The sequence below is a fragment of the Coffea arabica genome, chromosome 2c (genome assembly GCF_036785885.1).
Source record: "Coffea arabica cultivar ET-39 chromosome 2c, Coffea Arabica ET-39 HiFi, whole genome shotgun sequence".
Lineage (NCBI taxonomy): Eukaryota > Viridiplantae > Streptophyta > Magnoliopsida > Gentianales > Rubiaceae > Coffea > Coffea arabica.
In genome coordinates, this window is record NC_092312.1 from 19,574,582 (window position 1) to 19,587,828 (window position 13,247).

A 13,247-nucleotide genomic window follows, 5' to 3' on the forward strand; every position below is an offset into this window, starting at 1 on the left:
TCTCTTCCCCTCTTCTCCCTCTCTGCTCCCCTCTCCCCCTCTACTCCCTTTCACCACCCCCTCTTCCTCCCGAAGCAGAGAACCAGTAGCCATGGCAGAATACAATTTTTTTTTTGTTTTTTCTCTCCCCCTCTCCTCCATCCCCCTATCCCATTCTCCTTCCCTCTCCTTCCCCCTCCCCTTTTGCCCAATTCGGTCGTTCGACTAGATCGCAGATGTGATCTAGTACCGTGCGACTAGAGACCAGAGAGGAAGCGGGAGGCTGGCTAGGGAGGGAAGGAGAGGGGAAGGGGGAGAGGGAGAAGGAAAAAAAAGGGGTAGGTTGGCGCCGGAATAGGTGGCCGGGGCCGGAAACAGCGGCGGAGGTGGTGGTGGCCGGCGGCGGAGGGATGGCCGGCGATGAAGGTGTGGTGGATAGGGGTGGGGGAGAAAGAAGAAGAAAAGAGGAAGTTTTTTGTGTATTAGATATTTTGAAGTGTGTAAGTTAAAAAATTTGATAAATTTTTTTGGATTTCTGTAATTAAAGTTGTTAAAAAACTAGTAGCTAAAAAACTTGGTCAAAAAACTTGGTTCCAAAGAGGCCCTTAATTTGAGCTAGAGTCGGCTGATATTTCACGTTTCGGGTCACGTCTCATCTATGGTGCAAAAAGTGGATTCATCCGTGCAGGGCAGGGCAGGGCAGGAAGAAGTAATGCTTGAATAGCATGGCATGATTGTAATTGAAATAATGAATTTTGAGATTTGGTTGTTTTGAGAATATGTTGGAGTTTAATTATTATTGTCAATCCATGTAATATCGGGTGAAAATTTGGTTAACCGTATACAAAAGCATTTTGCATTACTTATTGATAAGTCTGTTTAACTAAAGTCTTATTTACCTAACTGATAAGTTAGTTTAAAAAAAATTATTTTTATACCTAAAATTTAAGACTCACAGTCTCACACTACTGTCTCAGGAAAATGAGAAAAAAGAAAAAAGGAAAAAAAAAACAGCACTTCACGATAATTCGCTCGGGATTCCCGTTCATCACGAGGCCCGGTGTGTTGTTAAGCTAACCGCACCGATAGCTTTCACCGGCGGGCTGCCGTATCTGAATTGGGCCCCAATTGACGGGGAAAAGATGCTCATGCTGAGTTGTCTTGTTAATACTTCTGCCGACGTCTCCTCCTGTGTCCGGTCCGGTGGAGGGTCCATCCCTTCTGACGTTTGATGCACGTATTATTGGACGGTGACTTGAACGGCGTGAATGAGTTCCCAATCCTCTGCTATCACAGCACTCCATTATATATATTATTAATTTGATTTTGACCCAACAAACCTGCCGTGCCGGCTGTTACCTAAATTGCTCTGTTTCATGAAAAGTCTTGCTTTCAACGTGCCCCGTTTTGAACTGTGTCGTTTTACTTTTATCGAGTACGCCGTGCTGGGAAAGAGTTTCAAATAATTTCTTCTTTGGACTGGATTTCTGGTGCAGTGTACACCGTGCAGCCGTACCGCAGCTTTGGAGTATTCATGCATGCATCAAATCGCGGAGAATTTTTCGTTTTCAATTTGTGTTGGATACGACTAATAATGTCGACGGCTCATAATGTCCCGTACCAAACAAACGGGAAAAAGGAGTGCCAAACCAGCAAAAGTTTGTACTCCAATTATTGAAGAAACATGCACGCGCAAGAAAAAGGTTGTAAGTTTCTGTTCTGTACGAGTGTACGTACGTAGGTGCGTGGATCACATGCCTCGACGTTGTCCGCTTCAGACCAATTGAAATACTACTACTAATTCTCATACTACCCTTTGGTAGCATAAACTCCTATAAACTAATGGTTTCGTAAATTTGAATTTGTCATCGTATATAATTAATTAAGTTGACATAAAATTCACCATTACAATGAAACTGTGATAACTTACGTTAAATTTATAAAGGATCATATAAACTGATTGAATTGGACAAAACTCAACTTATGAAGCCGCGATCTTTATAGTCATTGATTTGGACTTTATGTTTGGATTTATGATATTTCATCCCACATCTTTTGGAAAAGAAAAATATTATTATAAATCAATGCTCAAGTAGAGTCTGATCACTGAAGTTTAACTTGAGAGATTCATTTTGGATTTGTGACGGAGGTCAGATAGTTGACCTTGTTTGTTGAGATGCTAGAATTTTGCAGACTTGGCATAATTTATGTCGTCAAAGTGCGGTCGGGTAAACAGAGCAAGACTTGCTAGTTTACCAATACAACATGATTCGATATTTTTTTCAACGTCACATTTAAGTTCTGAAGACTTAGCATCCACAACAGTTAAGTTCTGAAGATTTCCTATATATATATATAAAGGAGTTGATGTTTGACTGTTGATTATTTTTCATCTAATCTTTTTAAGGGCAATTTAGGTAACATTTAGGCATAATACAACTGATCCAGCTTCGAGTGCAAGCATGCTGTGTTCGTTGCTGTGAGTTGACAAGCGTACCTTTGGTGGAATGATGATTACATTCTCAAATTCTGCTTATCTGGCTGTAGTGATAGTTTTACCCTTTTAGCCATCCACTAGGTCTCTTGTTAAGATAGAGAGGTAGTTGGGTGAACTTGGAACTATTGCAAACGCTGAGTCAAGCAATTGAGCTTGTGCAAAGAGCACGACTAATTAAATTCAATAACTGAAGCATCATTAAGACAATATGAATTCGTTAAGATAATGATTAATTGACTACTCTATGGTGGAGGTGTAACAATAGATGTTTTCCTCTCCTGAACTTCCGCATGTGCAATTGAACTCATACAAAGAGTTGGGTGAATAGAATGAGCAATTATGACATCTTTAAGATGGGAGTAATGCATGAGAGATGAGGAATCTCTTGGAAAGCATCTTTGAAGCTTAAATGCAAAACTTTTCCCCTTCTGTTGCATTTGTTGAGCAGATTTTTGAAAAACTTTGCTAACAAAAGGATTGTTAATACAAAACATGATTGGTTCAGTTGATTGTGGTTCATACCATTGGTGGTTGTTCCTCTTTCCCTTTCCCTTTCCTTTCCTTATGTTTTCCGTTTCAATTATTCATGAAAATATGCTTATTTAGCTACTCTCCTTCCTCTTATGTTCCTTGATAAAATTTGTTAAAGTTTGTCTTTTGTTATTTAAGTTCTTTTATATAATATTATATATTATTATAAATTTTATATTATATAATAATATATAAATTTTTCCGAATTCGGTGAAATCGGTGAAATCGGAATTTACCGAATTCCGAATTGAATTCGGTACGAATTCGAATTCGGAATTGGTGAATTCGAAATCGAATTCGGTCGAATTACCAGGTACCAAAATTTCGAAAAATTTCGAATTCAAACTTCCGAATTACCGAATTCGAATTCGATGCACACCCCTACTTGTTACATATGTATGATAAGATATCAATGGGTTTTTCTTTTTTTTGGAATCTGCTTTTGTTTAATTGTTTCAGTCTTGGTGGAAAGCATGTTTAACTAATCATTGGATATTGATGATCCCACTGTTTAGCATGTTTGCTTTTCAAAACACTCAAGTCAAGTATTATTTAGTCTTTATTTTATAGTAGTAGATATGCAAATCAAAAAACTATAATACCAATGTGATATCATCACTTTAGTAGCCTTGATCTCCTCTTTTTTCACGGTACTAGGTTCCCTCATTTTTAAGAAAATAGTGTTTTAATTCTATACAAAATCATGCTTTATGTCATAGTAAATTTATCGATTAAAACACTTACTTGTTATGAAAGACGAGTTCTATACATTTAGAAAACTAAATTTAGAGCATTACACACTGATGATTCTCTTTTACATTGTTCCATGTTCTTTTCAGCTGAATATTACAAATTTATTGATTGCTACTCCAATTACTCCTTCACAACTTCCCTAGTAGCATTCATAAAAGGTTGAAGTGATGAAGGTGTTACATTATGGGTTGATTTTAACTAGGGATATTCCATTTCAAGTACTAAACTCGCCTTAGTTGACCAATAAATGAAGTATCGAGAAAATTCTAGAATGCAATTAAGGTAGCATACAGTTAGTACAGTACAACTATATCATTAATTTAATATATTTTTCGAACAATTTGTATTTAACAAGTGGTGTAGTAATTAACCTGGCAGCACTCTAGAATCCCCAAATTGCTTCTCAAATTTCTCATACAATTCAAAGAACGGTCCCCACTCTTGGACTAACCCAGAATGAATTCTCCGAAATCTGGACCTTAGAAGACAACAGGACAAAAAAGCTAAGAAGTATTATATTTCTTTCTTTTTTTTTTGGGAAGGGTGCTTGAAAATCGTTATTTTATGACTCTGGGAAAATTCTCATCTGCCATCTCTTTAAGGGTAATTTCGAAAGGAAAAAAGTTGGAATACCATTCATTTTGCTGAGTGTACAAATTAATGTTGTGGCGTGCACTCTTCGACACAATTTGACAATTATACCCTTGCTATGTAATTGATTTGCATTACAAGCGATAAGCAGATTGTTAAATGCTGCTTATGAGTGGAAAGTGACCATTCCATATTACAATTAAGATGTGTTTAAGATAACATTAATGTGTGAGGATTGTTTAAGATAACAATTCCAGTACTCATTGGTTTGGACTTTTTGTTCGGATTCACTTGGGTTTATGATATTCCATTCCACGTTGAAAAAGTGAAGTTATATGAACCGATGCTTAAGATGGATGTGGTATCCATAGGGTGGGTTTCAAAAAATCGTTCATCGAGGCAAATCGTTTTCATGAATGCCTTTGGACGGTATGAGCACTCCTCTTTACTTATTATTATGTTTCAAACTTGAAGAGCACATTTTTTATTTGGTTTTTTGTGGCATGAATACTTGACGATCCAATTAGTCAAGTTGCAAAGAGGGGTGGTGAGAAATGAAAATCTAAATGTCTAATGGGTGCCCATTTCATGTGTCGTATTTTTAGAAATGTAAGATTAATTAGAAAAAATAAATAAATACAATGGAGGATATATAGGTATAATTAAATAGAAAAAAATATGTAAATACAAAGGAGGGCAACAATTGTTACTCTGAGCATATCCATGATAAGGAAGGGTAATAATTATTAGGTGATTAAGGTCCACATACTCCGTATAGTTCAGTAGTTCACAACAATCTTCACTCTTCACTGCATTGGATTTGTGAAAGACGAGGCAGTTGTTGATTAGCTGCTCCAAAAGCGTCGATGCCTGTAGTAATTAATCAAGGAATGGGAGGAGGAGGAGGAGGAGGAGGAGGAGGAGGAGGAGGAGGAATCAGAAGAATCAACAAGAAATGCTTTGAGATGTTTGTTAAATTCCTTAGGCTTTTCCAAGTTGACGCCATGTCCTGCATGTTTAATCACCTCAATTCGAGCATTTTCCCCAATATGCCTGCTCATGGATATGATATTTTTTCCTCAATTCCCAAGTCACATAACACAGAATTAATTTGTAATTGTACATAAAGGTCACTCCTCCATTTAACTGGACGGAAACAAATAGCTAGTTGAAGCACGGATGCACATTGAAAGGTTAAATTTTACCTTTTCATTCTGTGACCCAATTCCACGGGGAAGATTTGATCCTGCTCCCCCCATATGATCAATGTGGGCTGTTTCAAATATGATACCATTCGGAATCAAGAAAGAAATTAGTCCGTCTAGAAAGCTTTTAGAAAGATTGAAGTTGCGGGTGTCAGATGGATTCAGTCATGATAGCAGAAAATTCCAACCTATAGCACCATCCATTATATTTTAGGAAGACTCAAACCTGTGTGATTCTGGGAATCTTTGAGAGCTGTCGATCTTCGAGTATGTTTTTTATGAGTTCCCTCTTCTCTTTTACGTGGTCTGTGCACATTACCTGCCCATGCAACAAACAATATCATCGCCAAATTGAAAATTGAAGTGTTTAAATGCTGCAATGAAGTAATTAAGCGGCATGCATCTAAACGAGCATGACAAATTTCAACCGGTTATCCTATTTTTGGAAGGGTATATATATATATATATATTCCTATCACTCATTTTAACCTTTCAATGCGCATCCGGGCTTCAGCTAGCTATTTGTTTCCATCTAAGATCGAGGAATAACCTTTATGTACTGCTACAAATTAATTCTGTGAATATGACGTGGGCAGAATGTTGTGTAGTAATTAAGGTCATGTAAAGATGTTTCTCTCTTCTTCTTGGCTTGTTAAACATATATAGTGCATGGCTAGTTGTCCGGTCCCGGTGGGAATGCAACACTGGTTTCTTGTCACAAGGGCTCATTTCTTCTTTAGTTGCCGGTAGTCGCAGAGTTGGGAATTAGAGTCTCAATGCCGTGCGCTTAAATTTCCAAATCCTTTGATAGGCATTTTGGACAAAATTATGATGGAACGATTTCCAGAGTTTTTCTTTTCTTCTCTTTTTTGTTGGAGAAAGGGAAATGCATAAACCTTTGACATGCACAGAGAGAGAGAGAACGAGGCTAGGCTTACATCAATAAAATCTGTAAGGAAGCACGAGGGGACTCTTTTGACAGGCTTGGCGAATGAAAGATTCATCAGTTCCCTAAGTTTATCCGGGGTCTGGGGCACCAAAACGTTAGCAGCCTCGTCTAAATCCGGAACCGGGAACAGACCCTCCTCCATATCCTTCTCCTCCGAGCAAACACCAGTGCAACATAGCACCAATTTCTCTATTGCCTCGGGAAACTGTACCGCCATGCTGTACCCTACAAACCCGCCATAACTTATGCCCACCAAGTTCATCTTTTGTACCCCGTGCACCTCCATCAGTTTCATGACACATTGTGCCTGGAATGCCTCCGTTCTCTCGGGACTCTTGGTCGAGGATTCGCCAAAAAAGAGGAGATCAGGGACGTAGATGTTGAACTTTGGCACGAGGTGGCGGAGATGCTCCCGGTATTGCCACATTGCATTGGCTCCAAAGCCATGCAGCAGCAGAAGATTAGGTTTCGATGGTTTGACCGTTTTTGGCACCCAACAATGCATGAAGGTCCCAACCCCAAAATCTGTCGTGACAGATTTGAGGCCAGTGTAGGCGAAAAAGGACCTATAAAACCAATCTGTCGATGCTGTGAAGCTAATGCATCCTGCCATCTATGTCAAAACACAAAGGTTTCAGGCTCTTCCAAAAATGTTTTTGGGTATCTCCTAGAATTTTTGTGGAATTCCTCTATCAAGACAAACAAAGAAATTGTAGCTTCAGTGGATGAGAATGGCTATAATTTAGCACGTGAAACACTTCGGATCCTCGGCCTCACAACCAAGTCTCACGACTGGTTACTACTCTGCCACGCCGTTATAATCACGTGCGTTTTCAACTTTTATATTTCCCAATCCCCCTAAAAGTCCAATCCAGCTTTATATTCCCGATTCTCCTAAAAGTCCAACCCGGCTTTGGCTCGTATTCCTCAATTAAGCAAAGTCAAAACCGATACTTGATGTAATTAATTATTAGAAATATCTAAATTAACATAATGTGTCTTTTCCAATTCCACAGAACCAATAGGAGGAGAAAATCCCCTCTCTCTCTCTCTCTCTCTCTTTTTAATCTCCAATATTTGTTTATGAAACAGTTGTAATTGCGTCCAAATTTTGCAGAAAAGATAGATTTTGAATTGAATCACAATTGCAATTCTTGATTTAACATATTGACCAAACTAATTATTCTTAGGAAAAATGGTTCAAAAGGTTCTTTACATTTTGTAGAATGATTTTTTTATCCCCCACTTTTAAAAGTGTAATTTTACGTCACTTACAAATTCATATTGATCAAATTTAGTTCCTATCTGGAGTTTCAACTAACTTTTGATCGGAATCCACTTTGTGTCTTGCATCGATTAATGTTACCATTCTGACGTCCCTTGTTTTCCTTGATATCATTGATTAATTGTTCATTATTGTTTACTAGTTGAATGGATACCCTATGTTTGCCATTCTAATGTCCATTGTTATCCTTGATATCATGGATTAACTGTTCATTATTGTTTACTAGTTGAATGGAGGCCTCACGTGTGACGTGAGGGTGGACAAGTTTTAGAAACAATGAATATATTAATAAGGGCATTGGCTAATGTTATATTCAGCATTAGGGGAAGTGTTGGTGCATCGCGCGAGTGTTTGGTGTTGTGGTTAGAAAGAATTTTTCATTGGATAAATAACAGTACATTCTGAAAAAAAAATAGTCATTAAATATGACAAAACTAATAATAGTACATTCTAATTGCAGAACACACTTGTACACTTTGCTTTGTCAATACTTTTACAATTTTACCATTTTCAAAAAGTCCCTATGGATATCAGTTGAAAATCATCCAAAAACAGACATAAGTTGTTTCAAACAAAGAAATATCTTCCAACTGTTAATGGGTACGTATGAATTGCACAACGGTTTAATATGCCTTTGTGTTAATTCCACAATAAATGCCACATTTCAATTAAATGTGTCTATAACACCATTTCAGTAATTATACCAACACATAAACTTATATGAGTTGTACTCGATGCAAAGGCGGTTGCAAGATAATTTCATATTTCATAAATATCCAGATGTCTACATAAATCAAAGTTTTAAATGTACCAAAATGAGAACATTTTGATAAATACACCTAAACACATGCTACTCTCAATTGTATCAAAAGTTAAAAAAAAAAAAAAAAACTACACCACATTTCATATTTTCAAAAAATCACTACAATAAAAATGGTCTTTTCTGACATGTTTATAAGGACACTTACTGGTTTGTGTCATTATGACACTTCTACTATAATATTTGTTATCAACTCAATAATATATACTCTAATTTTTTTATCTGATATAAAAATAATAATGTACCTTTAGATTCATTATCATCACGCTTGAAAATATGTGAGATACACCAAAAAAAAAATTAAAACAGAAAACGACGTCGTTTGATTTTGGCGGAAGATTCCTTTGCCAAAACACTTAGTGAAATCTCAAAACTTCATTTTACCTTTATTTTTTTTCACTAACGGCAATTTCTAACTTAGCCTAGCCTACTCCTACTCCTAAGGGGGGGAGACTTACTTTTTAAAGGAAGCGACTCTAGGGAGTGGGCCAATTGAGTCGGGGGAATCTGACGGGGATTTAACCACCATCTAACCAGACAGGTACACCACTCACCCGTATGAATTTAAAACACTCCTCATATTGAGGCATATTGATGGGAGGTAAGGTTTGAACCCTTGACCTCCCACCCCACTATATACAGTGGTAGCCAACTTCTCTATTGAGAGTTGGTTAAAACTTCATTTTACCTGCTAGTGAAATTTTGCGTCTTAAAATCTCTATCACAAATTCTCTCTCTCGGCAAATTATCTCTCAAAACTCTTGGTCAAAATTTTGCTATCCCCGTAGAGTTTTTTCTATTGAATCTCTTCGCAATCAAACTACCCTTGCTTTCCCAATGAAGGTATGTAATTGCATGATAAATTTTTGACCTAAATTGATTTCTCTCGGCCACTCTCCTCTCCTCTGCTCCCTACCTCCGCCGTCCCATCGCCCCTACTCCTTCCCTCTCATCATCAGGTTTAGGTTCGTCAAAACCAGAAAATGGAACAATATGACATCGAAGACGACAAGTTCGGATTCTCCAAAAATTATTTCTTAGCCGGTGAGAAATCGGGCCACAAGCTCGTAGATATCGATGTCGTCGATGAACAGGTTATAATCTGCAATTTTTCTATATGTAAATTTTGGTTGGTGGTTTTCTGCAAAAAAAGTTACCTTTTTGGGCCTTTTCCTTACTGAATAATGCAAGAACTAAGGGTAGCCCTGGCCAATATTGAGCAAAAACATGAGAAAGAAATTGATGACTTTTGGTTGGATTCAGTGAATGTGGAGAATACTCTTCTAGAGGGGGCATGAAATTCTTTTGATTGTGCACTTTGGAGAGTTGTGATATAAAAATTATTTTCTTGTGTTTATCCGATTTTCAACATGTCCCTAATGTCTTTATTTGCTTCTTCGTTTGGCAGCTGGCAAGAATTTTATCAAGATATTGCATTGGAGAGAGCGGGCTGGTATCTTGGAATTTTTGATGGAAGACAACTGGATGCAATGACTGACAACCTTAGTCCTGATCTTAAGAATTTCAGCAATAGTTTGCCTGTATTTGCTTCAGAATTTCATGACTTTTTACCAGCAAATTGGAGCATCATCAAGGTCACATGGTAATAGATATTGATAAGATATAGGGAATGAATTCCTTTTGTGCACTTTTACCGAAAGAAATTGTGGTTATTTGTGATCTAATCATTGCACGAAGGTAGGATGCTACATTTTGCATTTCATACATGGCATTCTTGACTGGTCTAGAATTGCATACATCCAATTTCAGAGTACTGTAGTAGTAGTATAAAACTTGTGGAGTCAAACTATGCAAAAGCATGTTATTGATAAGAAATAGGGAATGATTTCCTTTTGTGCACTTTTAGCAGATAAAATTGTGGTTATTGGTGATCTAATCATTACATAAAGGTATGATGCTACATTTTGCATTTCATACATAGCACCCTTGACCGGTCTAGAATTGCATACATCCAATTTCAGAGTCGTGGAATAGTATGAAACTTGTGGAGACAAACTATGCAAAATCATGTATATCAAATGTTTCATTAAATGTTCACTTTATCTTACTTTACTTGGCTATTATCATTGCATGCTTGTGATTGTAGATAACTTTTCACTCTATGCTTAGCAAGCTAGAGGTATATGCACATATTAGAAACAACAAATGTAGTCGTAGATTATAACTCCCTTTCATACTGTCTCATTTTTGCTCTGTTAACTTGGAATATGACTTTAAAGTATAGCTATGATGATAATTTTAGCCCTCCCATCCTCGTCTGCTCTGGTCTCTTCTACCACTCTTTTTTGTCCCACTTGAAGCATTTGGAACCTTATTTTGTGCTATTCTAAACTTTAGAAGTGAATGCAGGAGAAATACAAAGCCTTTTATTTGAGCAAATCTTCTTCTCTTGGTTCTCCATTGTCCTGCATGTTTGCCCGGTGTATTTGAATGGTTTCATGGGTATGGTATTGCAGCATGATTTGAAGCATGTGTTGCCTTCATACTGCATTTATATATCAGGATTTCATTGCTAGGCAGAGTATAGCATTCGTAACTTCCATTGTGTTTAGTAGAGAGGATTTGAGAGCTTTTGAGCAGACGTATGTGGTTTAGGGCCGAAATTCTAGTTCTAAAGGCCCGTTATCATACTTTTTTCCTTTTATGTTTTCTTTTTTTTTTTTTTGGAAAGGGGGGTTGTTCAGAGGGATATCAGTGTTTTACCATGTTCATGTTTACCCAGAAAGAAAAAAATATGTATGTATACATATATTTATTTGCAATTATGCTGATTAGCTCGTTATTTTTCTGGCCTGTAATTGCAGTATTGTCTATTCACATGGATGAGCAAATGGATGGAAAAACATTGCTTGGAAGTTATGTTTGTACAGAGCAAAGAGCAACCTGGTGAGTTCAGATGGCAGCCAGGTTCTGTTACACAGGTTTGTTATCCTCTGTGGACTTTAGGGTATTGATCAACTTTACGTTCTTATAAGCTGCACAAAATTGTTTTCCAGGATATTTGCAATGGATTTTGGGTTGTTGTTGAGGATGTTGACAAAGCGTCTCCTGATGTTCAATCTATCTTGTTGCCTTTACTGGAGGGCGCAAGTTCATTTATTACTGGCCATGGGGAAGTATGCTCCTTTTCTAGCTTACTTTTGATATTCAAATTGCTCTTTGGAACAGTTTGAAATTTGATGTTGGATCTATAGCACTTTTTCCATAGCAATCTATCATAGCTTAGGTTTGGTTGTCTAGCATTGATGACCATTTTTTGCAATTTTTCAACACATGATTGTATTTTTTAGTTTTATTTTACTGGTCATATGGTTTGTCTATTGGTGATCTACTAGTAGTAACTGGGATAAAGTAGAGAGTCTTGGACATCTATTGCTGGTAGAGTTAATTAAATGCTGTCATGCTGGCATATCCTTGTATAACTAAAAGAATTTTGTAACTTATCTCTGTTTGAGGAACTTTATTGAAAAATTTTGGGCATTTGCAGGCAATAAGGGTGCATAAGGGTTTTCGACTGTTCGCCACTGTGACTAGCTCAAAATTGGACATATCATCAATCATAGAAGGTTCACGTTGCTCCTTTTCATTTTTAAGAAGTTGCTAGTGATCTCTCTCTCTCTCTCTATCTCCCTCTCCCTCTTCCCTCTCTTTCTCTCTGAAGTGAAGCTTTTCAGTTTCCCTTGTCATGGAATTATGTGCTCATGTGTTATGCTCATTTTCATTTTTGAAGAAGTTGCTTGTGATCTCTGTCTCTCTGTTTCTCTCTCTCTCTTCCCCCCCTCTCTTTCTTTCTGAAGTGAAAGTAGAATGGTCTTTGTTTGTGATACAAACATTGTTATTTCACATGGTAGGTTGTTATAACCTTAGCTGAGCTTTTATGCGATCAATTGAAAGCCCAACAGAAGTTTACATCCAGGAGTTTGCATAAGCACCAACAACCATTTATACTTGATCAATGGATGATTTAATAGCATTTTTGGATCAACATCACCTGAAGAACAGTGATTCTTTTATCTGTGTTCTTGTCCACCATATTGATGGGCCTGGGTTGCGTGATCCTGACAAAAACTTGAATATTTCATAATTGGTTGGGTGCAACTTAGTATGCCTCTCAAATTGAAAATGCACTTTTGAAGTGTGAAAGGGTCTATGCAAGTCCTCCATGTTCAATTCCCTAGGAAACTGGGTAGTAGGTCCTTACCATGTCCCAAAATGCTTGCTTTCTTCTCTAGTTACCATACCATGTGCTGGTCTTACATTGTGGCTTTTCTAAAATTTTATTGCTAGCTATGATGATCTAATGATCCCCACAAACTTTGTGCACAGGTGGAACTAGCTGAAGATTGATAGGGACTTTGTGGTTATGACTGAAGGCTCTTATTTCATTGGAAAGTTTGGAAACTACTGCAAGTTCTTTCAACTTGTTAGGGATGAGAATCTTTTAGTTTGTGCACAAGAGTCTTTCAAGTTTGTGCATATGAGAATCTTTTAGTATTTGTTTGGGATTTTAGTACTTGCTATGTTAGTACTTGTTACCGACTTTTAGTTCAACAAATTATATTTGAGCATTGACTTTTACTTTTAAATTACTATATGCATTCTGCTCTTTGGGATAA

At 37.2% G+C, this 13,247-nt stretch overlaps 2 protein-coding genes across 4 annotated transcripts; one reads left to right on the top strand and one right to left on the bottom strand.

Moving 5' to 3' along the window:
• Positions 1–5,071: 5,071 nt before the first annotated feature.
• On the bottom strand, positions 5,072–7,189 carry LOC113724032 (uncharacterized). 2 transcript variants are annotated; one of them, XM_072075015.1, is made up of 4 exons: positions 6,495–7,189; positions 5,783–5,875; positions 5,557–5,624; positions 5,072–5,221 (listed from the first exon to the last, which is right to left on the bottom strand). In XM_072075015.1, exons 1-4 carry the CDS (start codon positions 7,116–7,118, stop codon positions 5,197–5,199), a joined length of 810 nt encoding a protein of 269 aa, XP_071931116.1. In that variant the 5' UTR covers positions 7,119–7,189; the 3' UTR covers positions 5,072–5,196. The 2 variants fall into 2 exon arrangements, with proteins under 2 accessions (XP_071931116.1, XP_027102784.1); XM_027246983.2 differs by having other exon boundaries at positions 5,072–5,404.
• A 2,079-nt stretch (positions 7,190–9,268) lies between these two features.
• Positions 9,269–13,247, top strand: LOC113726641 (midasin-like). 2 transcript variants are annotated; one of them, XM_027250466.2, is made up of 6 exons: positions 9,269–9,704; positions 10,019–10,213; positions 11,436–11,552; positions 11,628–11,747; positions 12,119–12,197; positions 12,958–13,247. In XM_027250466.2, the coding sequence occupies exons 2-6, from the start codon at positions 10,211–10,213 to the stop codon at positions 12,969–12,971; spliced, it is 333 nt and encodes a 110-aa protein (XP_027106267.1). In that variant the 5' UTR covers positions 9,269–9,704; positions 10,019–10,210; the 3' UTR covers positions 12,972–13,247. The 2 variants fall into 2 exon arrangements, 1 of the variants encoding a protein (XP_027106267.1); XR_011839137.1 differs by having other exon boundaries at positions 9,273–9,704; positions 11,436–11,517.

Excerpts from the sequence above, each read along its gene's own strand:
- LOC113724032 (XM_027246983.2), bottom strand. The coding sequence starts at position 7,118 with ATGGCAGGATGCATTAGCTTCACAGCATCGACAGATTGGTTTTATAGG. Across the intron at positions 5,876-6,494 it reads TCCTTACAGATTTTATTGAT|GTAATGTGCACAGACCACGT; the intron begins GTAAGCCTAGCC and ends TTGCATGGGCAG. Across the intron at positions 5,405-5,556 it reads TTGGGTCACAGAATGAAAAG|GCATATTGGGGAAAATGCTC; the intron begins GTAAAATTTAAC and ends ATCCATGAGCAG.
- LOC113726641 (XM_027250466.2), top strand. Across the intron at positions 11,553-11,627 it reads AGCCAGGTTCTGTTACACAG|GATATTTGCAATGGATTTTG; the intron begins GTTTGTTATCCT and ends ATTGTTTTCCAG. Across the intron at positions 11,748-12,118 it reads TTATTACTGGCCATGGGGAA|GCAATAAGGGTGCATAAGGG; the intron begins GTATGCTCCTTT and ends GGGCATTTGCAG.